The following is a 22,376-nucleotide window of genomic DNA, read 5'->3' on the forward strand; positions in this document are numbered from 1 at the left end:
GGGTTTCTTTAAGACTGTGGTCCAAATTGCCTTAGTATCATTACCAAACGTCTCTCTTTTGGTTATGGACCCGTCCTTCACTGCATGCTCCAAGATCTTTCATGAAAGGTGACTGACGGTCACTTTAAGATACTTCCTAATAATCAAACCAACACTTGTCACCTTTTCCCCAAGCTGCTTGCCGACYAGTTTTGCGCCCCATTCTGGTCTTGTGCAGATTTTGCCTCTGAAATACTCAGGTCTTTATTCTTGGTGGTGGAGAGATTAAAAATGACAAGACCGTTTCTGTGGACCTGAATATTTTATCGATGTCAGTATTTTGATCTAAGGACACCTGATTTTGGATGAAGACCTGGAAAGAACCACATTCATTGTAGGTTGTGGAGTCATTGGCCCTATGGACATAGTGTCCGTCATCATCAGCACCACTCTAGAACTCCCTACTATGGAAAACGGAGCTATCCGTATCGTCTACCCAACGCTGCTTACTCCGGTTGTAACCGGCCAGTTGACTGCAAGCAAAAGTGAAAATGGAGGAAAGTCTGAGGAAACTGGGTAATTATATTTGCTTGTTTCTACAATGTGAATAAAAAAAAATTAATAGGTGTGTCATGGATTGATAACTTGTATAAGTAATTTCTTGTTTTAGAGCAACCAGCTGTTTCGGTGCTACTTCAGGGAAGCAGGATCGGGCTTCAGACTCTGAGCAGCAGTGCTCTCATGGCCTCTTTTCCAGTCCTGCTGTCAATCTGGCACCGTATGAACTCAGCTTCCAGCTGCTGGTCAGAGGCGCCTGTCTGCTGGCTGGTACTGTCTCGTCTTCTGAAATAAGTYTGATTCTGTAGTTCTTGACTAAATGATTATGAAATGCTGGAACAGGAGCTTACAATTTAATGATTGAGCTGCAGAGGAAAAACCTGAGTCGCAACATAGCCAACGCAAAAAAAATGTGAAGCATAARGAGGAAAAAGATTAGCTAGGAAAATCTTTYCCTGCAAATTCTGACTAAATTACCTTGAAGCATTTATTTACACCCTTTGATTTCGTCTCATATTTCATCATGCTACCTGAAAACGGAACCACACTCTTGAATTCAGCCTTACACACTGAATCAGAAATAAAATGCATTGCATACCAACTGCCTTGAGAAATCCCCTTTCTAACAAGTAGTACTTGTGTGTAATTTAATCTTATCAATCAATCAAATTTTATTTGTATAACACATTTCAGAAGCAAGGCATTTCAAAGTGCTTTACATAATTAAAATAAAAACAGCAAGTGACATTGAATAAACAGTGAGAAAGAGAAAGAGATTTTGAAAAAAAAAAGATTAAAAAAGATAAAAACATTAAAACCTGCACCCCTTTTAGGACTTCAGTTAAACGTCGTTTAACTGGGACTCTAACCCTCTGGGACTTTAGTCAAAAATACCGTTTGACTAAAGTCAAACAAATACATCTGTTCTATGAAGGCTTCAATTGTTTGTTAGGGAGTATTGGYGAACAAATATCATCAAAAAGCTGTGGAGAAATTTAAAGCAAGGATATAAAATAATAATCCATCCTTTGAACATCTCTCAGGAGACTTTTTAATCCATCTTCTAATCACCAAGAGATGGTGATTAGACAACTTCAAGGAGAGAGACTGAGCAAATTCCACAAGAAGAGCGGAATATCTTAATAGGACAATTATTATTCATTTACTCCATAAATCTRGCTCTAATGTAAGAGTAGCGAAGTCTGTTACAGGCTATGCTGAGGACACAGCAAACATCTGGAACAAGGTGCACTGTTTAAATGATGCCAAAGTTAAACTTCTTGACCTACATACATAATACTGTGTGTTACTTCTGTTGATGGTGATTGTGTGATGCTTTAAAGGGACAACCTGGTAAAAGCTGGGCTGGAGATTCACTTTCCAGCAAGACAACGAGCATAAACATWCAGCTAAAGTTACAATAAAATGTTTTAGGTCAAAGGGTATTTATGTTTTCGAAAGTCAACTCACACTCCAAATCTTCATGCAATTGAGTATATGTGGCTAAACTTGATCCGACTAAGTATGAGCAATGTTGCATAGAGTGAACGGGCAAAAATGTCCTTTTCTTGATGTGCAAAGATGGTAGAGGCATGCCACAGACGAGGTGAAGCTGTAAATTCAGAAAAATGTTCTAGAAAGTTCTTCAAAGTAGTAACTCCAAGGGACTGAAAGCAACACTGTCCAAGTTCTTATTGGTCAAAAGAAAAGAAAAAACAACTTTGATCTTCTTCCCATTCCATAATTTTTTTTGTTGGTCTACCACATAAAATCCCTCTACCCACCTCCTTCTCCATCGGAATATTTCAGCAAGGCACTGTATGTCCACTAAAATAATCATCATCATAATTTTGTTTYTCCTTGATGACACTTTACCTTGCTTTAGGCTTGGAGAGCCCTACACATGCCCTGAGAGCAGATGCAGATCCTAGTGCCCAAAGTGCATCTGCCACCTATATTACTTTGGCTCAGGAGCATCCATATGATAGACACATAGAGATAATATTGCACCTCAGTGGTGAGTAAAGACAATCTGCCAGTGAAATGTTTGGAAACACATMCTGACTTATAAGCACCAGGCTATCTTTTTAAATGCATCATCCTTCCACAGAACCTCACAGTCCATTGGTCATCCTGGAGAAAGGCAGACTGTCCTTCAGCCAGTATGAACAACAGATCTGCTCTCGCCGGGATTACATTCGATACACGCGCAAAGACTCAGAACCTGAGAGAAGGGTAAGATATTCTTACAAATGTTTTTTTAAATCTCTTTTACATGTTTATCTTATGTCCATCTAACCTGCATGCGCTAACTTTGCTGTCGGGAAGCTGGAGTACATCCGTAGACGATACCACAAAGACATCATCTGCAGCCCCGTCCTCATGCTCAACTTCTGTCCTGACTTACTGTCCGAGCCTCTGGAGCTGCACAAAGCCACCAGAGAGTTGCTGTTCCTAATCGATCGCAGCGGCAGCATGAGTGGCACTAAAATACAGCGTGTGAAGGTCAGATGCACTGACAACTGCCAGAAAGTAGTTTATTTTAGGTTTTGAGGTRGAATATGTCTTGATGTCACGTCAAATGTTTTGCTTTCCCAGGAAGCCATGGCAGTGGCCCTGAAGAGTCTACCCACTGGTACGATGCTCAACATAGTTGGCTTTGGGACCACCATCAAGCCTCTGTTTACCTCCAGCAAGCTCTGCACTGATGTTAGTTTTACACAGTGATGTTTGTTAGAAATGTTTCCTACCAGTGTCTTGTTTACCAGGTCAGTCGCATTAATTAGCAAACCCAAGTTAATAAAGTTAATATATTTAGTCTTCACATAAATTAATATTCTACTGTGGGCTATCTTCAAATCCAACCTTTATTCTCATTAAGTTGTCCTGGTGGATAAATGGTTTGTTTTCTGGAGACAGGATTTGATTTACCCATTAAAGAATTGGGCTGAAATTACAGTTTGGCTTGCGACTAAAATTCTCAGTGTGAGATTGTCCCACAGYGGTAAATATGAATATATTTAAAAGTTTTAAAGCTTTACAACAACTTCACTAGAAGGGGCAATGACCTTCACTCTAAGCCTGTAAGATGCAGACAGTGAGTTTACAAGATTGCAAATCCATCCCGTGTTAAAAAAAAACATGTCGTAAATTCTTCTTTTTTATRCGAGAACATACATGCATCATTTAGTTCTTGTAACCTGAATGTCGATGTTGTTTAACCTCGCTGGACGATCTGTGCTGCTCTCCAATCTGGCCACAGGGTTTCTTGTTGGGTTGCCTTAGTAGCAGAGTATCAGGTTTAATCCAGACCAGGGACTGGAAGGACAAACAGTCTTTGCACATTCTCCACACCATATGGTGGCCTTTCATGCATTTTCACTCGAGATGTCCTTCTGGCTCCTGTTCTACCAGGGATGTTTCTTCTACAGTTTGTTCTAAAGCAGGTGCTAAGCTATATGTGTGTGCTGTCTTTTTCAGAGAGGGTCTGATTCGATTATTTTTTCCCGTAGGTTAATATGACCGTTTAACATCAAACAATAAAACAGTTTAATTTGCTGATTGTTCTGGCAGTTAGTTGGAACAGGTGTCGTCTACTGCTTTACAACGAATCTGATTGCATCCATATTTTTTATGCGCTACATACATCCAGGTGACTCTAATGCAGGCCTATGAGTACATCCAGAGGATGAGAGCGGATATGCGCGGGACCAACCTTCAGGGGGCGCTGTCCTGGCTCTACCAGCAGCCCATGCAGCGTTCATATCCACGGCAGGTCTTTATCATCACTGACGGCTCCATCAGCAATGTGGCTAAGGTGCTGGAGTTGGTTCGCAGAAACACATGTGCTGGCAGGTACGGAAACCATGTGCGAACATGGAAAGGAAAACAAGGTTTGAATGAGGGCGTATTATGTCACACTGTCGAAAATTCACAGTGGACAACAGGTGAGATGACGGAATTATTGTGGAGATAGAGAAATAAAAAACAAAAATGTGGGACACATATTGCGGAATTGAGCTGAGAAAGTGAAAAAGGAAAATAAATAAATAAATAAATAAATAAATCGGCCCCGCCCAGTAATCCCGTTAAGTGCTCTGCTCTGCAGTAAGAGTCACGCCCATCAATTTCCCCCATGCAGAATAACTCCATTTCTACCTCATTAGTATTCTCCTGGTGGACTGACTTTCTCCAAGGCATCTCAGCTGTGTCTTTGAAACGTATGCACTTGTTTGGTGTTCTTTATTCTCAAACCTGACTGACTGCAGTTAATATTGCAATCAGATGTGAGTGTGTGCCCGTTWGTTGTTTTAAAATCCAACTCTTTAATATCCGGATCGCCTCTCTAGATGCTTTGGCCTCGGCCTCGGTCCCCGAGCCTGCAGGAGACTCCTTCAGGGAATTGCCAAACTGACCGGAGGGACCACAGAGTTCTTCGGTGATGAAGAAAGACTYCAGCCCAAGGTCAACACCAGCACAGCACTGCCATCTTCTGGAGAAACATGAACCACACAGCAGCTACAGTTAAATTCTTGCTATTTTTTGTATCGACATGACATTTTCATCATCATATAACCGGTTAAATGTTTTAGATGACAAAGGTTTTGGGCAGTTTCTTCAGAGTCAACTCGTACAAAAATGTCTTAAAACTAGAATACTATTAACTACAATAATAATAATAAAAATACAAAAAAACATTTGAGAAGAAAATAAAAGTAAAAACAGGGCAATGAGATTAAACGCAATGATGAATAATTTAATGCAAAACAGAAGTTAGTAATGAAAAGGTTCAGTGGAAATAATTCCACAGAATTGGTGTCTGACCAKTTGAGATTGTGGTGCTGTCAGAATACGATWGACTGAAAACCTCACGTTTTGACTACGGTCATTAGGAGAGCTGGTATTCATCTTGGTGCAGTGGMCAAAACCRAATCCTGAACTTGTTGYGATTTGGTTYTCAACTCTGTTGTAGTTAATCAAGTCTCTAAAGAAGGCCTTCGAACCTGTTCTGACGGACGTTCGGATTGACTGGTACCTGCCAGAGAACATGGAGGCCCTCCTTTCACCCAATGAAATTCCTCCTTTATACCCYGGAGATCGCCTAGTTGGATACTGCACTCTTTATGACATGACAAATTTCAAAGCAAAAAAGACAGAGGTATGGTGTCACRATTTGATTTGGAGTTTGACCTTTTGTACATTCACAGACTGAATGTTAGCTTGCTCTTTCACAGAAAAACAGAGTGAATACTTTCAGCACCCTATTTGTTAATTCATATACAATATATTTGTATAATATATGAATAATCCACTTCACAAGTAGACRAAAGTCTCTGTTGGTTCCACATATAATCCAAAGCAAACCTATTAATGTTTCTCATTGTAAGTCTGCACAATGGGAAGAAACCTCAAAAAGTAAAAATATGTTCATAAATTTTTCTTGTCCAGTGCCAAGAAAGGGACTCCAGAGGTGTGCACCGTGACTCCGTGGGTTCTGTTTTCACCCATTCAAATGATGAGCTGTCGCCACCTCCTTCATCTGAGCTCATGCCTGTGGTGACGCACTCCGACAGAACCGAGCTGGAGGAGGCTTTGAGAGAAATTTCAAGAGAAATTTCATCTGAGTTTTCTTGTGCCCGAGACACTGACCTTGGAATAAGCCCAGGTGACACACAGGTCACTAAGCTGATTTAGATCTGGAGACRTTGTTCCCATGGTGTTTCACAGCTGTCTTTTTGTCCAAACCAGGTGTGGAGCTGGACTGGTCCAGCGATATAAGGCGGAGGATCCAGCAGAGCTCCTACATTCAGGAGCAGTACGTTCTCACTCACTGCTCCCTGAGCAGCGAGCGAAGTCTTCAGACACAGTCCCACGTACACATTCATGCCTCAAGCTCTGACTCCGCAGGTGGGGGCTTTCTTTCTGATACCCACTCCTCTGGTCCAGTATTGGAAACAGGGTCTTTACCACAAGGCCTTGAGAGGATGGTCCCTCCAGAGCCATCATCCTTATCTCGCTGGGCGGACCCAGCATGGCAAGAAAACCTTTCAGTGGAGACTCCTGACAACGTTGTTAAAAAGGTGAGAATAAAAGGATACGTTTTACCCATTATTAAATTAGATTGAGTGTCTAAACTTATTTTGGACTTCCTTCATTTTTGTTTTTGTGCCATCAGAATGGGCATCTGGATGGAGGCGAGGAGTCTCGAAGGAGACARAAAGCATTAGCTCGTTCTACAATGGCGGCAAGGAGTTTTTCATCACCACAGGGTGAACTGGAAATGCATCGCCTCCGGAGAGCTCTTGAGAGGGTTTCCTTTGACCAGACTCTTGGAGGACGGTTGGATGAAAGTGATGGAGAAACGAGGCCTCCATCAAGAGGGACAGTTTCCCACAGAAGCCTGACTGACTCCAGTGAGTAAGAGAACRCAAAAGATACTTTTCCTAATTCAGTTTCATTACATAGCRTTTAAACCAGATATCAATACGCAACTTTTAAAAATACATGTTTTGTTGTCTGAATATACAACATTAAATCATGTCAGATCTTTTCAGTGATCACTCCAAAACAATGACTTTATTGACCTTTAGTCACCTTTTAACAACTTGGGCAGTATATTTTGATTGATTGTCCATTTGAAAGACCCATTTGTACCCAAGGTTCATGGTCCTGACTGATATCTTGAGCTGTTTCTTTCAAATTTAAACACATTTCCTCATGATGCCATCTATTGTGTGAAGAACATTTGTCCATATTGTAGCAAAATATCCACACAATGCTGCAATGGACCCTTTTCTCTGTTGGATCCTCCAGACGGACTCCTGTTTCCTGCTTCGCCCCTGGACTGGGACAGCCTCACTGACCCAGAGTATCTATTTACTGCTGCTCAGCCTGAAGATCCTCCCCCAGGTCAGTGTCGCTCCATCATTCATGGTCTGCTGAGTGGCAAACCTGTGTCCTGGGAGGTTACTGTGGACATGGGACTTCTCTGGCCAACGGAAGACCAGGACACCACTGGGGTCAACGAATGTGGAATTGGTGGGGACGATGTAGGAAAGCCATGGGAGGAGATCATTCACCACCTGACGGCTCGCTCAGTAATAAGGGACTTTGAAAAGCTGGCAGAAAAAGAGAGCGAAACTGGACATGGTGATGATCGTTATACACACYATCAATGTCACATTTATTTCCGTGACAACGGAAATKAATGTGCTGTCACTTACATTTATTTCCGTTCAGGGTCAGGTAAACGGTATCGTATGAAGGCTATTCAGACAAGCAAGCACTGTAACATCATATGCATGTACACAGCCTTCACCATTACCAATGGCAGCCCAAGCAAAGGCTTGGCAGAGAGCACAGGCGTCCGAAACACAGGTATGTTCTGAAATTACATTGGCTATGAAAAGCTTCATGGTTTCACTTTTTGACAGTGTTGTTTGTACCAAATGTGCAATGCTTGAAGAAACAAACCCAAAAAGGCCTACAGATAAAATTGTAGAGGGTTCTTCTACACAGTGTTGGATTTCTATCCCTGTTCTTTCACTTCAAAATAATGAGCCATCTTGCATTGGTCTATCAAATAAAATTCCACTGAACATATCTGAGAGCAGAAGGGAGAAACAACCTGTTTGTTTCTGAATTAGACATTAGACAAAGCATTTGAATTAGACATGCTATAGGGTCATGAGTTATATGGGTAAAAAGACGAGGATCATGTTATAATTCAGATGCCAGATTGCTGGTTATGCTTTTGTTTGTGTAGGGATTCACTTGGGGAACAGGCAAACTTCTCAGCCTGGAGGTCGCAGGCAGAGGGTCTATTCTGCCGGTCTGGGAAGACGGCTAATCAGTGGCGAAAGTGAAGAGGCTGAAGACATCTGGAACTTTACAGGTAGACCACACCAAAAAGATACCAGCACCTACTTCTTTGAACCAAACTTTGCATCAGTCTTTGAGTTTCTTTCAAATAGAGGTGACACTTCTGTAAGCTTACATWTTGGAATATTAGTGAATACTGACAACAATGGCGACACTCAGGGGACACTTCTCTTACTTCGCAAAACCTTCAGTCTAGGAAAATGCAAAATACGTACATTTTTAAAGGTCTTTATTTCCATTCAGCACTACAGTTGTACCTGTCCCTTTTTTTCTACCTCAACACTAACGAGGCAAACTCATTTTAGTGTAATATTGTCCTGCATGCTCAAGGAAAAACAGAAAATACAGTATGATTCATTTTTAAAGTAAAATTCCATTCTTCTAAAATATATAGATATTTTAGAATAAATCTAATATTYACACCMTGTTTGAAACATTCTTGTTTAATGTTTTCCTTCAACAATCTTATCTCAGACGCAGGTGGATACTGTTCCATGGCTACTGTAACAACAGGGATGTCGTGCAATCGTTCACAGCGATCTATAGAGAGCAAGTCAATGGAGAGCTTCTTCAGTACCAGGTAAAGTTTATTTTCTAATCTCKGTGAAACAATATGTAAAATTCAGTGTAAGATAGGTGATAAAGGACTCATAAATGTAGGCCCTAAATAGACACCAGCACAAGTAACATTCTAGACACAATTATTTTGGTATCATTAATCATTTGCTGTTCAAGTCTCATTTTTTGGTTTTTGCAGGTTCCAGCTGGGTCGACTCAGGTCCTCTGTTTCATCCGGAAAGCAGGTTCCCCTCAAATCTCACTGTCTGTCAGCAGAGACCGACAAACAGCCAGAGAGTGAAACTCCAGACTACCAGCCCCTGGTGAGGTGGATCCACATCCAGCACAAGCCACTATATTTAGTTTTTATCGTTAAACATGGTGTAATTGTTAATGTATTAATGGCATTACATTCACATTGTTCTATGCTACTAGATACTAGATACTACATACACGCTGAGCCAGAGACTGGTGCTCAGTGGTGTAAATTTCTATTTCCATGAAAATAAACATTGCATTTCCATTGGGAAGTCGAGCAAGTGTGAGGTCCGGTGTGCTGTTACTTACATTAAGTGAGGATTTTCAKAACCATGTCGTCTACTGGTGTTTATCTCCTTTGCTTTGTCAAGTCCAGTCAGTGCAATCATCTTCTCTACCAGTTAGACCAGTTTGGTTCCATTGRGAAGCTATTGATTGTAACTATTGACCTGTACTAGTCTGGTCAGCAAACGTGCCTGACTTGAACCCTGTAAAGAATCGATGGACGATTGTCAAAAGGAAGATGGAAGACACAGGAAGTAAAGGGTGCAAATCACGAACACCTGCTTTGTCAAGTTTGTCCACACAAAGAATTTGACTGAAAGTTAAAGTCTAACTAGTTTGTGTCTAGGGTGTGTGGGGACTGCAGAAGTGTTAGCTACCTTTTTTTTTCTACAAGCCCTAGATGGAGAGAAGATCAATTCAGATKATCGTTTCTGCAAACCTAATTGTTTGTTGCAGTTTGTACCTGTCCTGTTTTGTGGGTGAGCCTCATAGTGATGGATGTGCACAAAGCGGACTGAATAAGGCCAGTGTGAACAATGACCAGCAGCTCCTCTGGCAGGTTTTGCTCCTTGAGTTGCCTTTGAAAGTACAGTCTCTGCTGGGCCTTCTTCTCATCTCAAGGTTGCTGTCAATGCAACCTTTGCCTCTTTTATGTCAATATGAAAAGTACTGAGTGTATCTTCTTAACAGTATGTCCAGTGTGTCTTTTTCATTGGTCTTAACATTAATTTATGGTCCTTTTCTTAGGTGCATTTACAACTTGCATCAGGGGCTTTTCTCCTGACGGCGATGTACTCAGAGTGTGTCCAAATCCCGCTGGACCGCCTCAAGAGAGCATCGCCTTACAGCCTTCACCGACGTAGCCTCAGCCCAGCCTTTCGCTGCACTTCTCCCAGCGCTCCCTCTTTGTCCACCTCTGCCAAACCTCCAGGTGCTCCCACGATTCACCACGTCACCTTTTCTCCTTCSTCCTGCTCTCTGGCMAAACCGGCTGCTCCTCCCTTCCACCACACTCCAGTAGACAACCCTTTGATTTTAGAGTCGAGGCTTCTRCGAAAGAATTTGTCRGACCRARACCCTGTCACCTCTCCCCCTGATCTCCCGAGCTCTGAGGAGGGATCCTTGGAGCTGTCTATCGGCCCCTCTCACAGTCAAAGCCTTGGACAAGCGGACAGCGGCCGTGGTTCAGAGACTGATATATACGAGGGGACTTCAGCAGAGCTAGCAGACCTCCAGGATAGCAGCCAGTTGGCTCAGGAAGATATAGAAGGCWCCACCTGGGCCACCGCTGTCGCTCTGGCGTGGCTGGAGCACCGGTGTGCTGGCTACTTCATGGAGTGGGAGCTGGTGGCAGCGAAAGCAGATTTCTGGCTGCGCTGTCAGAAACTGCCAGAGGGAGTGGACCTTGCCGGGCTAAGAGGAGCAGCCAGACAGCTGTTTCTGCTGCTGCGCCACTGGGATGAAAACATCAAGCTCAACATGCTGTGTTATAACCCCAATAATATGTGAGACAGTCAGTTCAGAGGTACAAAAACAGATCTACAGACATGTGGAATAAATTAGGACACCCCAACTATTTTTTTTTAATTTATTTTGGTTTTAAGAACTGTTCACATGTTGATTTGTAATTAGCAAGAAATTTAGATGAAACAAAGTGTTTATAAGTAAACAAAAATGAAAATTGTTTTCCTCATGAAAGGAAATAAATGAGCTAAACACTAGAACATCCCTCCCACTAACAGCTACTCTTTGAACCTTGAAATGACTTCAGTCACTGCTTGTATCCACCTGCCAGTCTCTGACATTGCTCTGAGGAAAGTTTGTCCCACTCCTCACATTCAGTTGAGAGATGTTTGAGGGGTTTCAAGTCACTCCAAAATGTCTCACAAAAATCCAATCTGGACTTTGACTTTCCATTTCTTAATGGTTCTTGGTGAATTCACTGTTAATTTGGGTGGCACTGTCATTCTGTAAGGACCAGTTCTGCTTCGTCTTTAGTTTTTTATTTCTTATTCCAAGTCTTGCGTCCTCTGATTCGTGGTAGAATAATGGTGGATTCTGTAAGGGAGAGCTGCCATGTCCTGCAATAGGAAAGCATCCTCAAATAATGACACTTCCACCTCTGTGCTTCACATTTAATAGGTTATTTTCCTGAAAGGATGTTTGATTTCTGTCAAAAACATATYCTTTCTGATGCCCAAATACATTTCATGTAGACTTATCTGTCCGAAGAACATTATTCCAGAAGCCCTGGTGTTTATCTGCATTCTTCATTACCAAATTAAATCTGGCTTTCTGTTTTTATTAAGAGAGCAAAGAACASTTGTTTTCTCTTTTAACGACTCCCGTGAGGAAAACTTGTGCCGTCTCACCTTTGTGTTCACTCTCACTTCAACAGACAGGATCTCACCAAACATAAATGACTGAGGTTTAAACTGGGAAAATTGCCTTGAAAATGTTACCTAACAACATTCCAGTCATTTGCACTTGAGAAAAAGTAATAAATGTGAGGCAGTCCTAATTCATTCCTAATCAGAAATTTTTTTATTTCATTTTGTATAAAATGTATTTCTTCTTTCTTTAGTTTCATCTTATGTATATTACTAGAATGATCTGATATGAAATATCCAGATACCCAAGCTCAATAGAAAGAGACATAGGCTGTTGTAGGGTGTCTTACTTTTTTCACGACTGGATAACAAAAGCTGTACTTTATCCAATCCAGCCCACTTTACAATAGTGACCTTTGATTATAAATTTGCTTTATGCAAACACAGGAATGCCTTGACCATCTGAATAAGCTTTTTGTAGTTTAGACTGTAGTTTAAAGTCTATGTTATTTTATGCCAAACAAAGAATCAGTCAATGATTGTCATGTTGGTTATTAGATAAACTGATGAAAGTTTAGCTCACACAATCGACGTAATGGAAGCTAAGCATTTGTTGTACTGTGTACAAAAGGAATAAAAGTTTCCATCTGTGTTTTATTTGTCTAAGTATTGCTGATATTAATTCCTGCAGTTACTACGAAGCCAAGTGTGCAAGATTGTGGTCCTTATCAGTCATGTGTTCTTGCTTTACCACAAAGATGGGTAGAAAATTAACAAAGCTCTAAACGCCAAGAAGCTAAATGATCAGCAATTTCCTTTTCTAAAATAAAATTGACCTGAGACAAAACATTAATAGTTTCTGTATTCTGAGTAATGCAAATGTAATGTGATCATTACATTTGCATTGTGCACTGGTAATCATTACTGTTTAAGGTTTATTTGCAGTATTGCATTAAAAAATAATAATTAAAAAAAACTATGCAGGCCTTCAACGAATATTGGATTCATGTTGATATGTAGTCAATTTAACACTTTTGGATCTACGGTCAGCTCTTTAGATCTTTAATCCATCACATTCTGTATATGAACAAATTATTGCTAAGCATCCATGATTTTTGCCACAGCACTTGAAAACATCCAATTATGTAACAACAAAAAGACTCCTGCGAATTCATCCTTTCCGTTGTCATCTCTCTGACCGCAAAGTGTGCACCAGCCGGGTACATCAGCAGCTGAGCTTGAATGACGAAGCGGGAAACAAAGACGAGAAGCATCAAATGGCTCCTTGCATCCACCTAGCAACAGTCTTTCACAGTGACTTCCCTCTGCAGGCCCTGTGYCGGCGATAGAGAGGAGGATGATGAGGGGGTTACTCAAATGTCCTGTCCCGTCGGGTTCAGTGATGCTTCTTCTCCTTATCGGTCGTGGGCTCTTTCTTTTCCGTCAGGGGTGGAGCCAGCCACAGACAGAGGAGGATGATGAGGTGACAGACGTGGAGGGCTGCAGAGCTGCTGTTAGTCGAGGGGTAGGTGTTCCACGAGAGCTCAATCAGCCCCAGAATCAGGACTCTGCACACCAGAACGAAACGCATCATTATCCTCGTGCAACTCCACCCCAAATTTGGACGTCAGTGTCAAAGTAAAAGCTCTAATTTCAAGACTGGAGCTTACCTGAGCAGGTGGGCCAACTTCTTGACACCGCCACTCCACAGCAGGTAAGGCAGCGTGTGGAAGTACCACACGTAGAACTGGTAGTGCAACGAACGGCTRAAGCACATGCCGATGAAGTTAGATGTGAAGAGTATCAGCACTACMTGTGGCTCGCTGTTAAGGACTTAAACTACARAGGAAATGGTTATTATTTTCAGGCCTTCTAAAGTTAAAAATTAATTTAGAGCATAGTAGTTTGGACTGATTCTAAATTTTTAGTAATGGCTTTAGTTAAGAGCTGTGAAAATACAGGATTAGTAAAAGTAATGCTGGACTTTGCATGATTTGCTAAGCTATAGAGGCTAAAGAAAAAATATTTTAAAMATTTAAAAACAACTTTTAGKTTCAGAAGAAACACAAGCATGGGTATTTCTCATTAAAATTAACATTTTTAAAAAGATTTAACTGTAAGGATATGATCCACAGTGATGCTCTGAGCAGGGATTTTCCTCTTGCTTGGCTCTTTAAGAAGCTCAACTATGTTTTCTCCTGGTCTGAGAAAACAGAAATTACAAGAAAATATTATAAATATTATTTATGTAACAGTTTGCTTTCTAAAAAAAAAAGAAAAAAAAAGTACTTGAAAGTGAACTAAACATTGGACTACCATTCAGATCATTTAAATATTTAAGCATCAAAATTCAGTGATACTGCATTATGCCTCAAATATCCAAACACAGACTGATGAACATGTTAGAAATTTAAATAACATTAAAATAATCTTTATTCTAACATTATGACCCAAAACATGAAGCTCCTTATGAATGAATGCTRAATCTCAGTTTCTGGCAGATCTTCTGCCATTTTTCTGTGGGATTCATACAAACTCATATCATGAGAGTTTATTGGTTCACAGSCAAACAAAACTCTAAAACAAAATCTGTTCAATCAAATYGTCTCTCCTGGAGTCACAGCACATCCCAGGTCCGTCTCACCTCTTCCAGCGGCGGAGAGCRAAGAGCAGCAGAGTGAGGAGGTGAGCTGCCAGCAGGACCAAGTGGAAGTAGCGGTTCAAGAAGAGCCACTCTGGYAGAAAGCGCCAGTTCACCGTCCACTTGAACATGAACTGACGGCCCAGATCGAAGGCGCGGCTCAAATAGCCAACGGGATTGTTCAATAGGAAAGGCAAACCCAGGAGAACCTACAGCAAGCAAAGAAAAATTTGGGATTATTGTTACTGAAATGTATAGACACTAGAAAGTCTGTGTTTCATGTTTTAGATTTAAAGGAGTACTTACCTGTATGGCTGCACATAGTGAAAGTTTAGGGATTGTTCTGACGAGGCCAAATTCCCACAAAAGGCAAAAAAGTAATCCAGGGGCAAAAAGAAGCACATTCATTTTCACAGACACTGCTAAACTGTCAGAAAGAGGGAAAGATTGAGCTGTAATTTCATCACCTCACGTCAAAAAGGATTGTGATCAATTTGAATTTTTTTTTTTTTTTAACAGTGAAGTCTTAAAATAAGTAATAGTTCACACACTTGCCTGTACACACCACAGCCCAGAGTCCAGTATCCATCCAGAAAGAGATTAGTGGCTGCAAACAGCAGCATCATGGCCACTGGATCATTAAAGAGACGCAGCACAAAGATGGAATGGATCCGATACGAGGCGCAGCACACAAAGAAGAACACATACGGAGGAACCTAGAAAAAAAAAATGTCAGAAGATGAAAAAAAAAAGCGTACTTGCTCTGCTATTAAACTCCGCTTAACAGACTAGAGTTTCAAAGCAAAACCAGAGTTTTTGCTAGAAAACCGACAGACCTTCTTGGTGCGGTTGTATATTCTGAAGACAAGCAGCAGCGTGACAAGATAGAACACTGCAAAAATGTACTGGGCCAGGCGGATGTTCACGCCGCGGCTGGTGATGTAGTACAGAGCCGTGAAGATGTAGACAAACCCGGCGGGGTACCTGGAGTAAAAGGAGGATCGATTTATCAACACGTTCTGAACTGAAAGGATCAGAGGAGGACACGTCACAAAAACGTCTTTGTAAAACTCACACCAAAGGGCCGGTGTCTCCTTTAAGCTGGGTGTAGTCGTAGGTACCRTTGATGACRCCCTCCACCTCGTCCATGTACGCCTTCCAGTCGATCTCTGTGTCTGCACAAAGTGTCATATTCATTTATTATTAACATAAAACTATTAGGAACACTAAATAAAATTTTCACTTTAGGAATGGCAATCTACAGATAATAGTAACATTAACTGATAAGTTAATTATACTATTCAGTAGCAATAGAGCTTTTTTTTTTCCTTTATTGACATTTATCAGCCATTTTATGCTTTTATGACTGGAATGGGCTGCACAACAAGTCTAACAGTTATTGCAATGCACCTGTCACATATCTTTATCGTAAAGGACTACTTTAATGCGAGACATAGCATCCTGCATGGCATTTTTTAAATGCCAAGCTTTCACAGATATACATAATTGGAGGGACTTTAAGGGGGCAACTGTGGCTCTGTGGGGAGAGCATTTGTCCTGTGATCRGAAGGTTGTAGGTTAAATTCCAGCTTCCTCCTGCTTCATGCCAATGTGTCCTGGGGCAAGGCACTTAACCCTATCTGTATGAATGGGTGAATGCGCTTCGAGTGCTCAAAATGATCAGAAAAAGTGCTATACAAGTTCAGTCCATTTACCTTAAGTACAATTGGTTACCMATCACTTGAGGCCAAAATGCTAAATCTCACAAAGGCTCGAGGACATAATGTGGAGTAAAAGAAAGGAAAGTGTCAAGAAAATGTAGCTTAATCAATATCACAATAATCATATGAGAAATAGTAATATGTAGTTCTGGTTTCATGGCATTAATGTAGGGATTTAGAACAGCAACAATAAACCCTTCTGATATGTAATGTATATCACAGTTCACTTTTTATGTTAAAATTAAGCAATACTTTGTGATTTGGGGGTGAAAACGTGTAATTAATTTTGATATTTTAAAATGSTTTTTAAATAAATAAAGGTTTATTTAAAATAAAACTCCCMAAAAAACTAGATTGTTTTCAAAAACGTTACAAATTCAAAGCCTGATTTTACAACTTTTGCACAACCAAAAGCTCAGGATATCACACACTGCGAATGTTTCCATTGTATTTCGTGCAAACATTTTATTTTTCCGACTATTTCAGATCGTCAATACAAATACGAGTAAGAATCCATGCTATGAATGCACACTGCAAAATTCAAACAACTTACACACGACCTTTAAAGCAAAACTAATAATATACTAAAATTATCATAAAATGTTAGTTAAAACAAACATTTCCGTTTGACAATAAGACAGACAGATTGAGTGTGTAATCCAGTGACAGGTGTTAAGAGTTCAGTTAATGTTTTGCTAATGCTAGCCATTTAGCATCCGGACGCCTTCAGGAACACGACATCACACAGGAGCATGCTAACTAGCAGCACGGCAACTTACATGCCACTTTCTGTATGACCCACAAGTTTATTCCAATTTCCAGGATCCACAGCACTGAAACAACCAGCAACGTATGTTCCGTCTTGAACAGGACCAAGTGCTTGTCCTGCCACAGAGTGTGGAGTTTTCCCCACAGAGGGGACGGGGAGCCCGGGCTTTTTCTCCGCACACCTCCAGCCATCTCGGCGCTTAGAGGCGACGTGGAGGAGAGGCCGCGCACCAACATCTGTCACGTGACGACGCCGTTGTCTACGTGACGTGACCCAGAAGTGTTAGCTTGACAACTTTATTTCATTTMATTTTGTCCTTAAGGTAACAAAAAGTAATTTATGTGCTAGCTTATTTATAAACATGTGCTTGGATTACCTAAAAGTTATGAGTCATATCGGTGCTTTACGTTACTTTAGAGTAATTAATTGCAGAGGTCAATATTAGTTCCTGGCAGTGTTAGCATGCTAGCTAACTAGCAAAGCAATGTAGTGGGACTTAAAAGTCAATATACTTTAGATGATAAAGCATGGGGAACAGACAGGCTCTCGAGACAAAACAATTACAAAATATATTGCAAACCGGTTCTCGAGGTTTTAGGCAGACAGTTTTACTGAATCTCAGAACTAACTTCGAGTCTGGAGTACCAATAACAGGTGTGGAGTTCACTGGCAGTTTGTTCTGTAAAAATCCCAGCACAGCTTCTATTTTGAAGCACTTCCTACTTCCTCACTGTGAGGAAGTTTCTAAGGCAATTTAGAAAACGTCTGTGGTATCTTTTCTTTTCTCTAATGTAAACAACTAACGTTGCTACGTGCTGCATGAGTACTTTTTTTTTATTCTTGCAATGACTRCAATGTCCACTTGCTGTTTTTTTCCATTAACTGCACTGATGTAACATGGATTGAAAACCCCTGATTAACACCGTTATATTGATGCAGTTATAGTAAAAGAAAACTACACTTTTATTATCTTTTTGTGTTTTAGAATTGGGGTGGCAACAGATCCTCACAGCACAACCTTGAATAAAACAYCACGGTTTTATGGTGTAAATGCATTTAAACAAGTGTTAAGAATGCGACTGAAAGTTTCTTTTTGCAAGGGGCTTAAATTCATAACAGCTAAAATTATCATTTTTGTTATTGGGTCCCCAGGGGACCCAATTACAAAATAATAATCTCAATAATAATTGCTTATTAATAATCAATAATAATCGCAATAATCTCCACGACAATTTCTAGGCTCTAAAATAATATAAATCTAACACCAAGTGAACCACAACAGACCCGCAGATTCCATTCTGTTATAGTGAATGAAAAAGGGTAAATGGGAAAACAAATACATGTCCGAAAAACACAGATGCAAAAATATGGGTGTCCTTTTCTGAACACGGCTGTACTATGTCTGAAACATATCAACAATGTCACTGTAAGTCTTGCTACCCGTTCCCACATGTTATATGTGGTTTCTTTTCTGGTTTCAGGGCTGTGATAGGRCGCCCAGAGAGAATGGATGGATTTTCTCTAACCTTTACAGAGGCAGTGTGCTTTGGTGCCAGCTTGAGCCTCTCTGGCGTCTTTTACTATCTATACAAAAGAAGTAGATTAGTAGTTAAGAAAATTGAAGTAAGTATTTAAGAGTGTTTGAACCTTTGAGTTGTTGCTTGCAAGTGATCCAGATTTTCTGACGCTGCAGTGTCTATTGTCAGCTCTTCATCACACGGAAGACTGACAAGTTTGAAATAAAATATAATCTTCATGATGAAGTATGTTAAGCATAACAGTCGGGAATACTAYAATAACTATTGAGAAAAAAAAGATAAAGGTTAAAAAAAGATACTTTTGTGGAAATTCACTGAAACTACAACCTTTGTTGGAAAGTTGCACCAGTTAGTAGTTTAACTGCAAACCTGTGAATGTACCATGTAGAGCATATTTTACCAATTTATCTTCTTTCCAGAATGCTCCACACATTAGTATAGATGGAAACCTCGAASACCTTTTGAAAGTTACTCCTGGAGCCTGCCTACAGTATGCYGTGGTTGAAGGTAATAAGAATGTTACTGTTTTGATACAGACGTGAACTGAATGCATTGTTTTAGTGCAGTGAAAGACATTTGTGGCTCATATTTCCTGCTCCTGGATGCATGTGTCCACATGTAGGTACGGTAAAGCCAGTGGATGAGCCTCTAACAAGCTGTTTCAACAAAGACATCTCTGGTGTGTTGCAAAGATTTACGATTGTAGAGCACAGGCTGATATGGAGCAGCATTTCCCGTACATGGTGAGAGTCTGATATAAACACACATGAAATGTTTGGTATTATATCAGGTTTCAAACTATTGTTTCATATGTTTTGAGATAGCATGTTTTCCATTTAAATGCCTTACAGATGTTCCTCCTATTGGATACTGGATACTTTCTCTGTGCACTATATAATAGGGCAGCTTSATAATGGGGAAACAACATCACAATAATCTATAATTATTCTGTAATGAGCTTGTAAAAAGTACTGCACTTACTGAGCAGAGCTTTAACTTTTTCTTGAATACCATTCCGAGTAGTATTCCTATCCTACATTTTAACAAAGTAATTTAGCATTCCATGATGAATAAAGCACTAAGATTGTAAATGAATTGCAAAAATTAAACAAATAGTACACAAAAAAATAATACTACTAAGCCCTCCTATATAGGACCACTATATTTCATCYCAACAAATTAGCTCACTTTCAAAATATCCTATGATTTCATTCAAATCTTGTTAGAAATATATTAAATACAATTTGACCACCCGTTATCTACACACATTCATGCTTTTCAGCTACAAAATGGCRCCATCTACAGAAAGATATTATTTACTAACCAACACTGCCAAAGACTGTTTTTGTGATCGTTTTGAGCAAAAATTAAAACTGAATGAAACTGAATTATCTATATATAAATTACAGTTGAAGTATATTTCCTAATTAGGAGACCTTTGATGGCATTTGATTTTACCAATGTACACCAAGATTTTTTTTAATTTTTATTGACAACTGTATAATAATTTTTCCACTTTGTTTAAGAATGACCTTACATTTGTAAACTCAATAATACCTAAAGTGCATGATATCATCACACATAGTTTAAAACTTTACATTTTATTTTTGCTAAGCAGAACCACTTTCCCTCTCTTTGGCTCTGCTTTCTACAGGAGGGACTCAGAACGCATCTTACACCAAAGAGTGAATATGGTGCCCTTTGTTTTGCTTGGATTAGACGAGGCTGCAGTCAAAGTTCAGTCTCCTCTGMAAGCAACTGGAAGGTACACAGAGGTCATTAATGAGAAATTTCACCAGCCCACTCTAGGTTTTGGAGAGCTTGTAGGATTTTTTCTCAGTGGAGAAAAGTCTAAAGGAGTCCTGGAGATTGAAGAAATGCTTAAGGTCAGTTTGTAGATGAATCTAAAGTCTGACTTTAGATGTTTCATAGTTCTGATGCTTCTTACAAAGGCAGATATTTCTGATGATAATCAAACTCTCTTAAAGGTGGGCACAACGCTTATCGGCATCGGCGAGTTGACCCTAGACACAGACGGCACCGTGATTCTTCGGCCCCCCTCTGATAATTCTCCATATTTTTTGAGCTTGACAGACTTTGAAAACCTGCAAAATGAAATTCACAACATAGCTGGTTTTTGGAAGGTGCTAGCTGTCATCTCGGCCTTGGCCGGGACAGCAGTGCTCTTCTGGGCCGGCCTGCGATTCTACCGCATCCTTAAGGATCGCTGGGAGCAGGAGGCAATGAACAGGGAGTTTGTCCGTATGCAAGCCGAAACCGCAAGACTGCATCCTGAAAGAGCAAATGCAGAAGGTTTTGAAGAGGGAGATAACAATCAAATGGGGAATGTCTGTGTGATCTGTCTCAGTCAACCAAGGGACTGCATCCTGTTGAACTGTGCACACGTGTGCTGCTGCTTCGCCTGCTTCCGGGCCCTCCCACAAAGAACGTGCCCCATCTGCCGGCAGAACATTGCCCGGGTTCTGCCGTTCTATCTGCCGTAAGGCGCCTGAGTGATCATTTACCTTCGGTGCACTGAGGCTCTACAATAAATCTGAAATAAAAAGACTTCGGGAACGGTTTTGCACTAAGCGAGGTACGATGTTGAACTGTGAGAAGGGGGAAAAAAAAAGTGTATAATATGTGCATTTTCCTGTAATACAGAGTTTTATTTTTGGTAAATGTGCCTTATGAGAAAAAAAAACACAAGGATGCTGCTGTATCAGTGATAGAACTGTATTGTGTATGTTTGCTCAAAAAGGTTTGGTTTTAGTCTCATTAAAGAGAAAAAGGCTTTAGTGTTGTAGTTTTAGGTCATGTACAGCTAAAAGAAKGTTTTACATATTTGTTACATCAAATTWAGTAAAGCAYCACTGTCAAGTATTTGTAAGATGGCAAAATGCTGTCATAATTAACACTTGGGAAAGATGTGACTAATTTATTAAACTTGTTATATCAAAGCGAATAAAGTATTTAAGCAATCTGAGGGCTTGAAAATGATTCTTGKCACCTAATTATTGGCTGKTGTTTGCAAAGCAGCCAATCCTGGAGGGGCATTTATTTTAATGCTGATTGTTTCCYTAAGAGAAGAGAAATGGAAGACGATGGATGTTCTGTGATATACACTATGGCTGGAAATTTATTGGTATATTTGATGGTTGAACTTTTAAAATAGAGAAGGGTTTCAATATTTCACTTATTTGCGGGAGGCCCACTGTAGTTTATTTAAATATTTCATCCCATTAAAAACAGTGATATCACTTGGAAATAAAGGAGTAGCCTAATGCACAAACACTTACCAGTCAACCAATTGGACTCATTTCCAGTTATCGCACCAGAGCAGACCTAGTTTTGGCTCTTCGAACTGCCTTAAATCTAACYTGCATTGGTTTAAGAAGATATTAGAACGTTGCTTTCAGATTTTAATCCACATTGACAACATCGCTTTGTACAGCTGCTGGTGAAGTTGTGGCTTCAAAACCTATGATGCAAAGCTCTTGTTGCACCACATCCTAAAGTTAATCTACTGGACCGACTKTGCAGACCATTGGAGTTCAGTGAGCTAACTTTCATATAAAAATTACAGCTTTGACATAATTCACTGGAAAGGCATTTCAACTAYGTACTCTTAGCTGTTRGATAACATTTTAAATTTTCACATTTTGTAGTCCCCCAATTGTATTCCACCCTGGGCAGAAAGCCACATTGTACATATAAAAAGTCAACACTACTGCTTGCATTAACCCACAACATGAAATAACCTAGACATTTATTCAAATGGATGATAGACGATAAGACGTAGACATACCTGGAGTCTGGCCCATCATGCTTTTAAGTAGAAGTTTTCACATAAATTAG

General features: G+C 40.2%; 3 protein-coding genes across 4 annotated transcripts; 2 read left to right on the forward strand and 1 right to left on the reverse strand.

Annotated features, from left to right (window-relative positions):
* The first annotated feature begins 28 nt into the window (after positions 1 to 28).
* On the forward strand, positions 29 to 12,501 carry vwa5b2 (von Willebrand factor A domain containing 5B2). Its single transcript, XM_008433760.2, has 18 exons — positions 29 to 555; positions 650 to 807; positions 2,423 to 2,554; positions 2,648 to 2,772; positions 2,866 to 3,042; positions 3,136 to 3,246; positions 4,190 to 4,392; positions 4,887 to 5,001; positions 5,510 to 5,695; positions 5,986 to 6,202; positions 6,286 to 6,617; positions 6,713 to 6,950; positions 7,351 to 7,686; positions 7,777 to 7,914; positions 8,303 to 8,431; positions 8,893 to 8,998; positions 9,176 to 9,299; positions 10,267 to 12,501. Exons 1-18 carry the CDS (start codon positions 398 to 400, stop codon positions 11,026 to 11,028), a joined length of 3,747 nt encoding a protein of 1,248 aa, XP_008431982.1. The 5' UTR covers positions 29 to 397; the 3' UTR covers positions 11,029 to 12,501.
* A 387-nt stretch (positions 12,502 to 12,888) lies between these two features.
* On the reverse strand, positions 12,889 to 17,297 carry alg3 (ALG3 alpha-1,3- mannosyltransferase). The gene is made up of 9 exons (XM_008433759.1): positions 16,991 to 17,297; positions 15,566 to 15,665; positions 15,327 to 15,474; positions 15,046 to 15,206; positions 14,797 to 14,917; positions 14,494 to 14,699; positions 13,974 to 14,052; positions 13,520 to 13,662; positions 12,889 to 13,417 (listed from the first exon to the last, which is right to left on the reverse strand). The coding sequence occupies exons 1-9, from the start codon at positions 17,214 to 17,216 to the stop codon at positions 13,246 to 13,248; spliced, it is 1,356 nt and encodes a 451-aa protein (XP_008431981.1). The 5' UTR covers positions 17,217 to 17,297; the 3' UTR covers positions 12,889 to 13,245.
* On the forward strand, positions 17,215 to 21,504 carry mul2 (mitochondrial E3 ubiquitin protein ligase 2). 2 transcript variants are annotated; one of them, XM_008433758.1, is made up of 6 exons: positions 17,215 to 17,302; positions 18,462 to 18,603; positions 18,938 to 19,025; positions 19,141 to 19,261; positions 20,173 to 20,404; positions 20,507 to 21,504. In XM_008433758.1, exons 2-6 carry the CDS (start codon positions 18,487 to 18,489, stop codon positions 21,020 to 21,022), a joined length of 1,074 nt encoding a protein of 357 aa, XP_008431980.1. In that variant the 5' UTR covers positions 17,215 to 17,302; positions 18,462 to 18,486; the 3' UTR covers positions 21,023 to 21,504. The 2 variants fall into 2 exon arrangements, with proteins under 2 accessions (XP_008431980.1, XP_017165678.1); XM_017310189.1 differs by lacking the exon at positions 17,215 to 17,302 and having other exon boundaries at positions 17,309 to 18,603.
* Positions 21,505 to 22,376: the final 872 nt, after the last annotated feature.

Source organism: Poecilia reticulata, linkage group LG17 (assembly GCF_000633615.1).
Source record: "Poecilia reticulata strain Guanapo linkage group LG17, Guppy_female_1.0+MT, whole genome shotgun sequence".
Lineage (NCBI taxonomy): Eukaryota > Metazoa > Chordata > Actinopteri > Cyprinodontiformes > Poeciliidae > Poecilia > Poecilia reticulata.